The 12,500-nt window shown below is 36.4% G+C and overlaps 1 protein-coding gene across 1 annotated transcript in view; it reads left to right on the top strand.

Annotated features, from left to right (window-relative positions):
- LOC144968218 (synaptotagmin-12-like) overlaps window positions 1-12,500 on the top strand; it is a 116,889-nt gene that overhangs the window by 90,934 nt on the left and 13,455 nt on the right. The window contains exon 6 of the mRNA XM_078906350.1: window positions 7,027-7,119. Within this exon, the coding sequence (XP_078762476.1) occupies window positions 7,027-7,119 (93 nt within the window). The remainder of the gene's footprint in view (window positions 1-7,026; window positions 7,120-12,500) is intronic.

The raw sequence follows: 12,500 nt of genomic DNA, 5'->3' as shown, positions 1-12,500 counted from the left end.
GTGCTCGTCTTATAACAGAACTAAGCCTTGTGAAGTGTTGTCAATAGCCAGATGGTGACATTAGTCGAAAAATTCTAGCCCTGGCTTTTTGACCGTAAGTAAGGATATTTCTGAAAATACAGCTGTGATTGGGTGCCTGTGTCTTATTCATAAAATATCGAGTATTTGTAAATATCCGTTTAAAATAATGGGAACCGGGAAAAAGTTCAAAAATCATAATTCCAAATTCAAATTTAACCTATCTTCTAAACTGTTGTTATGTCGGACTGAGCTAGATGACAAAACTGATTTTCTAATGTACAAGAATATTTTTGTCACTATATGTCTCTATATTTATTGTTTATAATTTATTATTTATTAATACAACATATAAATGTAACCTATGTCTCATAGAAACGATATGTATTGCCGTCTATAAAACATATGAATGTAACCTAAATTTCATAGAAACTATATTTATGACCGTCAATAACACACCAAAGTCTCATAGAAACTATATTTATTGCCGTCAATAACACACCAAAGTCTCATAGAAACTATATTTATTGTCGTCTATAAAACATTTAAACATAACCAAAGACTCATAGAAACTATTTTTATTGCCGTCAATAAAACATAATATACATGTAACCAAAGTCTCATACAAACTATAATTATTGTTGTCAATTAAACAATAAATGTAAGCTAAGTCTCATAGAAACTATATTTATTGCCGTCAAAAACACAGCAGTCTCGTAGAAACTATATCTATTTACGTCAATAAAACATATAGATATCTAAATGTAAGCAAAGTCTCATCTAAACTATATTTATTGGTGTCAATATAACATAAAATGACCTAAGTCTCATAGAAACTATATTGTCGTCAAAAACACAGCAGAGTCTCGTAGAATCTATATCTATTTCCGTCAATAAAACATAAAGTTGTCATGTCTCATAGTTCTTCCAACATTCCCATTTAAAACTTGTAGAACCTGAAGCGATGGGTTTCAAATTCAAACTATTGTCATTCCTCAGTCCTTGCACAATACCATTCAAGTTTGTTTTGTTTTATTATTGACAAAGCTTTAGTGTGTGATATATTACGAAACCCTCAGTAACCAGACGCTGTCAGACACAGAATATAATATTGTTGAAATTGCATGTCATTATAAGGAGACAATGACAGTGTTTAATCCGATCGATTTTAGAGTAATGGTAGTTATAGAATCGTATGTGGGTGTTTGACAGAAACTATGTGGGCCGGTATTTCTGCCTTTTCAACTCATAGATCATACATTTCGTTTGTATTAACATGTGACCCAACAACTAAAATCAGTATTATGTGCGGTTATTTAAATACTGGAAGATCAATATATTATCAGTGATATTTGACTTGAGTTGAATTCAAAACCGTATTATGCCAGATTGGTCCTGGTGTTAAAAACTGGTTTAAATCAAAATAATGAGACATGTAAAAGTTTAGTTGTTTTGTTTTTTTTTTTTTTGTTTTTTTTTTTGGTTTTTTTTTTGTTTTGTTTTGTTTTGTTTTTTTTTTTTTTGTTTTTTTTTTTTTTGTTTTTTTTTTGGTTTTTTTTTTTTTGGGGGGGGGGTGTCATTTTTAGAAACCATGTTATTCATTGCTCTCAATCAGATGTTTCAGTACATCGCATTTTTTCCTTCTGTTAGTAAAGCATCCCAATGCAATATTGTTTTGAAATGGTGAGCTCCAATTAGGTTTTCTGACCAAATTTGGAAATTCGTTTTGTTCGTGTATCAAGCCACCAAAACTGTAAAACATGATTATGGTTTCTTGCTAAAATGTGAGAAGGTGTTATCAATTTTATACAAAGTGGTAGCAATCGTGTAGTTGGTGTATCGAGCTATTCACGTTGTAAAACATGATTATGTCCTAGAACGTTTAATTATTAATTTTGTCTTGTTCCCTTGGGGACTGGTGACATTACCGACAACCACAACTACTGTGTTGGACGATATAAAGATTACACACACACAACACATATGTATTATACAGATGCAAACAAATAACACACACACACACACACATATATATATATATAAATTCACTCACGTATTTTTAGCCGAAACAGTCGTTTTCATGTTCTCCATTTCATCAGTCGGCATATATATATATATATATATATATATATATATATATATATATATATATATATATATATATATATATATATATATATATAAACATCCGTAATGTATCGTCATATTTTTTACTTCGGGTTATTGCATGAGTGAGGGACCTTCAAAATCTACCATGTCACATCCAGTTAGAAAATGAGTTAACACCCTCAATGGATCTATTGGACATCTTAAAACCACCAGAGATTATTTGAATTTTCGAAACTCAGGTTATGTTTCCATAAGGCAAACAAGACAAACATCTTCTATTCTCATTGCATAAGAGAGAAAAAAATATCAGTTTTCTCTAAATGATAAAAATGAGACTTAGAAGTTTTTGAAAGTCACATCCCCATACACATTTTATAATAATGGCAAAATAATCAAAGAATTATTACCGACGTGTACATATTATATTATATACAGGTCTGACATCCTAACGCAATTATGGGCCAAGTTTAACATTGTTGTAATGGATTATTTTTTCGTCATTTTTTTGTGTGGAGATTTCCAATAAGATAATGAGCCCATATTCAAATTGGTTATCAGACCTACAAATATGTACACGTCACATATTAGAAAACGGTAGGGGCTGCCTGAAGCCTGTGATCGTGAAAATACTAACGAAAGAGTCACTCTTTTGTAAGTACATCCCATATTACTACTGCCTGGAATATAGAATTAGAGGGAAGAAAGGTCAAATACAGAGGCAGAAAATGTTTCAGTGGCCCAAAGACATGCTATTTAAAACAAACGAATAACAAACACATAATATTATTTAAATAAGTACAATCAGATACCATACTATGAACTTACATACATTTAGACAGAGAGGGGAAGAGATGTGTGTGAGTGAGGAGGGTGTGTGTGTGTGTGTGTGTGTGTGTGTGAGTGAGTGAGAGAGAGAGAGAGAGAGAGAGAGAGAGAGAGAGAGAGAGACCTTTTCAGGTACGCACAAATAAACACCTTGATAAATACACGAGCACGCAAACACAAGCACAAACTCGTACTTAAACACACTTTTATCTCCCTATCTCTCTCTCTATCTATCTATCTATCTATCTATCTATCTATCTATCTATCTATCTATCTATCCATCAATCTATCTATCAATATATCTATCTATCCATCCATCTATCTATCAATATATCTATCTGTCCATCCATCTGTCTAACTAAAGCTCTCTCTCTCTCTCTCTCTCTCTCTCTCTCTATATATATATATATATATATATATATATATATATATATATATATATATATATATATCTTTCCTTCTCCCTCACACACACATACACACACACTCACAGGCTATCCCACCCCCTCGTATGTTCATAACATAATCAAGTGATATATTATGTTTCATTACCCAGATATCCATACGCCAAAGATGCATTCGCGAATCAAAAATCAATCAATTGTACCCTGGGATCTCATTTTACATTCCATTTGAAGTTCCCTTCTTGTGTGATTAATAAATACAATAAGTCCGGTTATAGATAGAATGCGCTTGGCCAAGGAGTTCACAACATTGCCATCCGGAAGTATAACGGACCAACACACAAACTCTGTGTAACCATGAACTTTTATAATCTGGTTAATACAGTTTAGTGAGAACAACTCACAAACGCGGATGGCAAAAACCATAACAAAGGCCTGAGTGACGTCATCTGCATACTATCTATACACCGCCAGGTACATTTTCCTTTTATATGTCTCTATGATGAAGTGGCCATGCAACCACCTCGTGTTGGCCTTGATATTCAAGTCCCAAGTTCAATCCGCTTGTATAGCGACCAATCTTAAACCCTTAGGAAAGACTTTTCAGTTAAATACGTTGTCCATATGTTATTAAGTTATGGTGATATTGATGCTGAAAATAATAGAATTCATAGACAAAAATAGGGAATTTGGGTTAAGCTTGTGTGTTTCATAAGGTTAATTATAAACCCAAAATTTTATTTCTGGTTATTTTAACTTAAAACCCACATTTTGACATCCGTTTCACTAAGACACTATACCAGTTTGACTCAGTCTGTCACTTTGATTTGAGAAGAAGATAATATAGATAGTATGCAGATGACGTCACTCAGGCCTTTGTTATTGGTTTTGCAATCCGCGTTTGTGAGTTGTTCTCACTAAACTGTATTAACCAGACTATAAAAGTTCATGGTTACACAGAGTTTGTGTGTTGGTCCGTTATACTTCCGGATGGCAATGTTGTGAACTCCTTGGCCAAGCGCATTCTATCTATAGATAGTTCGAAGATGACGTCACTCAGGTCTTTGTTAATGTATTTTTTTTTTTTTGCCATCCGCGTTTCTGAGTAATGCTCACTGAACTGTTTTAACCCGACTATAAACTTTCATGGATACACATAGTTTTGTGTGTTGATCCGTTATAGATAGTATGTGCTTGGCCAAGGAGTTTCAACATTGCCATCCGGAAGTATAAGGGACCAACACACAAACTCTGTGTAACCATGAACTTTTATAGTCTTGTTAATACAGTTTAGTGAGAACAACTCACAAACGCGGATGGCAAAAACAATAACAAAGGCCTGAGTGACGTCATCTGCATACTATCTATACTTCCAGATGGCAATGTTTTGAGCTTCTTAGCCAAGCGCATACTATCTATAACATAGGAGGTCCCCAGGTGTCAAACAACTCTTTGTCCTCGAAAAAATCGTGTTAGGGCCAGTGAACAATTTTTTAAACCTGAGCATCTATAGAAAGTATGCGCTTGGCTTAGAAGCTCAAAACATTGCCATCCGGAAGTATAACGGACCAACACACAAAACTGTGTAAACATGATCATTTATAGTCAGATTAATACAGTTTAGTGAGAATTACTTATAAATGCGGATGGCAAAAAACAATAACAAAGACCTGAGTGACGTCATCTTCGAACTATCTATAGAAAGTATGCGCTTGGCTGAGAAGCTCAAAACATTGCCATCCGGAAGTATAACTGGCCAACACACAAAACTGTGTGTAACCATGATCGTTTATAGTCTGGTTAATACAGTTTAGTGAGCATTACTCATAAATGCTGATGGCAAAAAACAATAACAAAGACCTGAGTGACGTCAACTTCGAACTATCTATAGAAAGTATGCGCTTGACTGAGAAGCTCAAAACATTGCCATCCGGAAGTATAACGAACCAACACACAAAACTATGTGTAACCTTAAGCTTTTATAGTCAGATTAATACGTTTTAGTGAGAATTACTCATAAACGCGGATGGCAAAAAAACAACAACAAAGAGCCGAGTGACGTCAACATCGAACTATCTAAATAAAGAAATATCCACTTAATGTACCCAACGGGTACAGTAGCTAAACGCGAAATATAAGACAAAACAGGTTTTGTTGTGACGCGGTCCAGAGCAACATATATAGAAAGAATGAAGATGGCGTCACTCAGGTCTTAGTTATTGTTTTTTGCCATCCACGTTTATGAGGAAACCTCACTGAACTGTATTAACCAGACTGTTAACGCTTAAGGTTATACATAGTTTTGTGTGTTGGTCTGTTATACTTCCGGATGGCAATGTTGTGAGCTTCTTAGCCAAGCGCACACTATCTATAGAAATGCTCAATAGCAATGCTTATCAACCGGGTATAATATTGTCAAACCCAGGGTGTTTCAAATTGTTTAAAGTAGCTCAGTTGGTAGAGCACTCGCTTCATACGAAAAAGGTTCGAGATCGATCCCGGATAAAGTCTAAATTTTTTTCTGACTCCACCCCCCCCCCCCCCCCCCCCCCCCCCACCTTCCCTCCGTCCACCCATCAGGGATTGGGTAGCTACGTGTGTCGAAAAGTACTTTGCACTCGCTTCACAGTCAACGGACGATCCCGGGTGTAGTCGAGATTTTTTTCTGACCCCCCCCCCCCCCCACCCCACCACTGTCCATCCAGCATCATCATGATGGCCTTCGTTGATGGGGTGGGCAGGGGATGTACAACCAGCATAAAACAATGATGTCACTCTACAACAGTATCTTTACTTATTAACTAATGGCTACACCACAAGTGGATTTTTGATGTCATTTTATTACCCCGCGATGTATTTTTATTTTACTTTTGACATCGATGCAATTTTAGTGTATCGTGTGGAGTAGGGTGAACAAGCTGGAAGACACTGCTCTGTGGGATAGAGATCGGGTGACTTAGCTCACCAAAAGTTCAAAACAATGATGTGTTGTTTTATCTTGAAAGAATACAAACTAATGATCCTGAGTTAAGCATTTTGATCGTCTGATTTCTGTCAGTTTCAGTCACTACAAATGCCATACGTTTAGTTTAAATACTCACAACATTCGCCAGTCGGATATAACGTACCATCCCACAAAAGTATGTGTTACCTTGGACGTTTTAAGGCTGGTTGATAAAATTTAGCGAGATCTAATCACCAAAAGGGTGAATAAGAACAATAACAAAGAGCTGGGTGACGTCAACTTCGTTTCTTCTATACAAAAGTATTTTCCGTCAGATCTAACAGAATCAGCGACCAAATCTCTTCTGGTTGAGAGTGAAAAATTGTTGAGTGAATCTTGGCCTATACCAGTCTCTTTGGTAGTGGGACGATTTTTTGCTCTAATACTTACAGGGCTATTGGGGAACATTTTTTTCATATGAACGATACAAACAAACGCAATGCTCACAATCACTTGGATCTATATCTGGGGTCGAGAAAGAGAGAGAGAGAGAGAGAGAGAGAGAGAGAGAGAGAGAGAGAGAGAGAGAGAGATGTTGACAATTAAGTATCTATGAAAGTGATGAAGTGATGATGATGATAATGATAATGATGATTTCTTAAGAAACGTTTCGTCCGTTCCAATGATAATAATGTAATCTTTTTCTCAACCTCTGTCACCCCACAGACCATCAAGAACACAACAGACCCCGTATACAAGGAGCGGTTTTTGTTCTCGGTGGAACCAGAACAGCTTCAAGGCAGAGTTCTCCAATTACAGGTGACTTTCGTTCGATAATTTTTGTCCACTGTCTTTTTCTATTCGTCTCATGTGGCGTTGATTAACCCTTTAACGACGACACTGAATTTATTTCAAGCCATAATTTCTCCCATTTGTGTCATACCTTTACAATCTGGTTTTATGCTGGAATAAACTTGATAAAGAAAATTGAGTTAAAAGCCCAAACAAATTTGTTTAAAAAAAAAAAAAACAGAAAGTATTTTGGATATATTTTCTTTTCTTTTTTTTTTGGGGGGGGGGGGGGGGGGGAGAGAGATCGGCTGTTGTTTTGTTGTTTTTTCTCTTGATTGATTTGTTTTGTTTTTCTCTTTTTTTCTTTTTTTTTCTTTTGTTTTGTTTTGTTTTATTTTGTTTTGTTTTTTTTGGTTTTTTTGTTGGTTTTTTTTTGTTTTTGTTTTTTCGGGGGGGGGGGGGGGGGGTTGTTTGTTTGTTTTTTTTGTTGTTTTTTAAAGTGATTCTGGAAAAAAAGCTCAATCTTTTCGACGCAAACATCCATCTGACTCGGCGTGTACTAATTTGCAGGTTTGTTAAGTCAATTGTTATGGGCTCAAAGTTGTAATGGAAATACTCTCAAATCAACACAGATTACAGCAATGTTAATTAAATCAAGCCCATAATCGCGCCCGGTCACCAGACGCTCAAATAATATTATTATGTGCATGTAGGTCTAGTCTTAACCCAAATTATGTGCGGCTATGTGGTCTTGTGGTATGACACTCGCTTTCTGATCGGAAGGTCCTGGGTTCGAGCCTCGCTCAGCGCATTGTTGAGTCCTTGGAAAAGGCTCTTTACTCACATTCTCTCATCGTACTGAGGTGTAAAATGGCCGTTATCAGCGTTGTCTCTGTCGGGGAAAAAATGTAATATCGCCTAACAGGCGTCATGTCTCGTTCTACATGTAACACGTTACTGTGTTGGTCAGGGACCCCTTGTTAAGCGCTTTGAGCACGTTTAGTGGAGATTGCGTTATATAAAAGCTCATGTTTTTTTGTTTGTTTTGTTTTTTAAATATAAGTTAAGCTTAAGATGGACTTTGAAGCATCGGGTTTGCCCCGATATTGTACAGGTTTGAGACAAATTTGTCACATAGTAGCTAATCTGTAGGGGTCCCAGTAGCTCAGTTGGTAGAGCACTCGCTTCATACGAAAAAGGTTCGAGATCGATCCCGGATAAAGTCTATTTTTTTTCTGACCCACCTTTCCACCTTGCAATGATTGGGTAGCTGGGTCTGTTGGATCTGTTGGAAAGTACTCTGCGATAGACTAGCGTCTTATCCAAAAGGAATCAGTCAATTTATATTGTCCGTGTCACGCTATAGAAACCTGGATAAACTTCTGCTCCATGGACCTAATAGCTCTGAAGCCATTAGGTCAAATTTTAACAAATGTAATCTCTCTCTCTCTCTCTCTCTCTCTCTCTCTCTCTCTCTCTCTCTCTCTCTCTCTCTCTCTCTCTCTCTCTCTCTCTCTTTCTTTCTTTCTTTCTCTCTCTCTCTCTCTTTCTCTCTGTCTGTCTGTCTGTCTGTCTCTCTCTCTCTCTCTCTCTCTCTCTCTCTCTCTCTCTCTCTCTCTCTCTCTCTCTCTCTCATTCTCTTCCCACTCAACCCACCCAAACCCCTTACCGAAGCCAGCCTTCAAAATTTTCCTACATTTTAAAACATACTGACCCTGAAAAAAAAAACCACATTAGCCTATAAGATGTAAATTTCCCTCATTGTTTAAAACCACCCCCGTTGCATCCGTGCCTTTGATTTCATTTCACCATCCCATAAGGTCAAAACGATTTACCTCGTCAGAGGCCGGGTTCGATTTTGAATTAACCTGACACTAAAGTGTAATTGTCAAAAAGTTTTTATTTGGCTTTAGTGTTAAAAGATAGTTGGGAGGGAGGGGGGAGGAGTTTCAATAGCCTCTTCTGGTAAAGCACTCGCTTTACATTCGAAAGGCCGGTATCGATCAAGGATCAGTGGAGAATTTTTTTGACCGTCCCCCCGTGATTGGAAGCTGCGCGTGTACATGGCGGACGGTTGTCGTTTTTGTTTTGTTTTGCTTGTTCGTAATTTTTCTTGTTTTGCTTTGTTTTGTTTCATTATTTTATTTTGTTGTTTTTTTTTTTGTTTATTTTTTTTTTTGTATTTTGGGTTTTTTATTATGTTAGACTCAGCTTACCCATGATGGGTTAAATCGTTGAAATGAAAGAAATGTCACTTCCCATTGCAGACGACAATATCCATATTATTGATTTCTATGTTGTGCAAAAACTGACTAAGTCTTGAGTTCATATAGGTGAAGTTCTATCTAAAGCAACCCATTGATTAAGAAGATGTTTTATGAAAATGATTTGAGGTTTGTTATGTTCTTCATGAATCAAGGGATATAATATCGTATGGAATATTTGGGATGAATTTGACATATTGGCCAATGACTATAGATTTAGACGACAAGTGTTTGCCTGCTTTTTTTTTTTTTTTGGCGTAATAATACTTCATGCACATAAGGACGGAGCGAAATCTATGTAGATGGAAAGAAAGTGACGTCACCCAGCTCTTTGTTATTGTTTTTAAATAGCCATTTTAATGATTATTTCTCACTAAATTCTATCAACCAGACTAAAATCGTTTTAAGGTTACACATAGTTTTGAGTGTTGGTTTTATACCCGGCTGGCTGAGGTATTTTACCTAACTACATAGCATCAATACAAGAAGAAAGAGGCAATTTATACCATTGTCAAAACCCTTGCGCCACAAATATTTTACTTACCAGTTAACTGCTGTACCCTGGAAAAACTCGTATTTAAAAAGTTGGCCAGAAAACTCTTCCTTTAAATATCGATCGATTTAAGTGTCCCTCATCTTGACAAAAACTCTCAAACCTGGAACTGCAAGATCAATCGATATTTGAAGGACGAGTTTTCTGGCCAAATGTTAAATACGAGTTGTTGTTTTTTTTTTTTTTTTTGTTGTTTTTTTTTTCCAGGATACGGCAGTAATCTGGTTAAAGGGCACTTTATTATTTTCATTTCTACACGCAAAAGGGCGTTCTTGAACATCCCGTTGTCAGAGATTTTCTCGGTCAATTGCGGTTTCTCTTGTAATGACATTTAATTTTGGTGAATAGTCATGATACTTAGTGACTCTAAATCGTATTAACAAAGTCGAGAGTGAAAACAAGATCGATTGATATTTAGCGAGACAAAGACGTAATCCGAACCCTTTGACCTAAACACTAGAGTCCTAATATTATACGTTTGCAGTTTGTCTTTGTTCTAAGTGGTGTTACGGCGCTGACGACACGTCGACGTGTAGGTCAGTTCAACGCCAGTAAAAAGGAAGATGATTCGGGGGAATCGTTGTAGATATGAAGCTAAAAGTATCAAAGACAAAGTCAGACAAAGGGGATTAGTTGAAATAAAAACCGAGGACAATGTTATTAATATACCTATTTTGGAATTACCTAAGTCCCATCCAGGCATAGCAAAGAAACCCAGCCATGAAGGATGTACTAAAATGTTTACAAAGTACAATGTATTTTTTTTTAAACAACTATGGAAGGACATGATGATTTACGAGGAAAAGATGTCATCTCTCTCTAAAAAAAAAAACAACAACAACCTGAACTATACGTTTGACTGCTTCCTTCTCAACTAAGGATCACTGTCAGAACCAAGGAAAATCGGGCAATTGATTATTATCGAACACTATCAAATGCTACGTTTGCAAAACGCGAATTGATGATGATGATGATGATGATGATAATGCTGGTGATGATGATGATGATGATGATGATGATGATGATGATGATGATGATGATGATGATGATGATGATGATGATGATGATGATGATTGTGATGATGGTGGTGGTGGTGGTATTAATAATAATAATAATAATAATAATAATAATAATAATAATAATAATAATAATAATAATAATAATAATAATAATAATAATAATAATAATAATAATAGTAGTAGTAGCGTATGGCTACACCTCCAAATGTATTTCGTCAACCCAGCTTCTTAAGTCTTCCTCCGCCCTAAGGATGGTTTCGTCGCCACCTTCAAGTTTAGTGACTGGACAGTGGAGGACGATGTGATCGCTGGTCTCTGGGGCTGCCTGGCATTTCTGGCAGGTTTCAGTGTTTCCAAGTTTCCATCTGCACATATTCGATGCAGTTCTGCCAAGTCCAGTTAAGAGGCGGTTTGAGGAAATCAGTATTTCCTGGCGTTATTGAATGCAGGCACTCTTTTGGTTAGATCTTTAATGATGTTTCCTCCTTTTGGTGTTTCCTTGTTCCACATTTCTCTCCAGTTTTCCTCAACACTGAAGTCTGCCATTTTTGTTTGGTGGAAAGGTCTTCTCGATTTAAGTCTAGTTGTTGAAGGTGCCCCCTTTACGATTGATTTTATGGGAATGTTGTCTGTGGCTTCGTCAATTCTTGCATGCATCCTTCGATTAGCATCTTGTCGTCTTAAACTTGGTGGTGCAATGCCGCTCAGTGTTGGGAGCCACTGAGTTGGAGTTGACTTGAGGCATCCTGTTATGATTCTCATTGATTCTCTTAATCGGATGTCAATGCGATTTACATGTGGGCTCCTCATCCAAACAGGGGCACAGTATTCTCCCACACTATAGCACAGTGCCAAAGCAGACGTTCTCAGCACCTGTGGTGAGGCTCCCCAGGTAGTAGTTGCGAGTTTCATAATGATGCTGATGATGATGATGATGATGATGATGATGATGATGATGATGATGATGATGATGATGATGATGATGATGAAGATGATGATGACAATAATAATAATAAAATAATAGTATAATAATAATAACCCCTAGTTCTCAATCTACAACATGATTTGATAATCTTATGGCATAAAATTATATTACTCAATATTGTTTGTGATAACGATGGGTTTGATGCGACGTATACATTGTGTGTACAAACAACTCCACGTCGGTTTGATTTAATGTAATTTTCTTGTCACGTGACGGTGATCATGAGTAATTACTAAAATTAGCTTATCTGAAGCTGGTCAACGAACGTTTAGCAGTTAACTGGTTAAAGGTGGATTTTTTCTGTGTGACCTATTTTACTATGTTTATAGTCTACACATGTCGGGGTATAATTGGTTAATTATAAAGATAATTACTAACATGAAGTTTATTATTATAGGGATGCTGGAATTGGTGTTTTTATCCAATAGTCATACTCTCGTTTTCAGCAGCAAAATTGATTGAAAGTCTTCCCGATATATTTAAAACTCACCGCATCACTCTGGAAATCAGAATGAAATTGATGACGACAATGGAATCTAATGTCAAATCAATCGGTTTGGGGAAATTTTGTGTTTTGAAGTTGAAGA

This window comes from Berghia stephanieae, chromosome 3 (genome assembly GCF_034508935.2).
Source record: "Berghia stephanieae isolate SIO BIC M18660-M18661 chromosome 3, UCSD_Bste_1.3, whole genome shotgun sequence".
In the NCBI taxonomy this organism is placed as follows: Eukaryota; Metazoa; Mollusca; class Gastropoda; order Nudibranchia; family Aeolidiidae; genus Berghia; species Berghia stephanieae.
The sequence above is the reverse complement of the archived record's forward strand: the minus strand, read 5'-3'. Positions and strand labels throughout refer to the sequence as shown.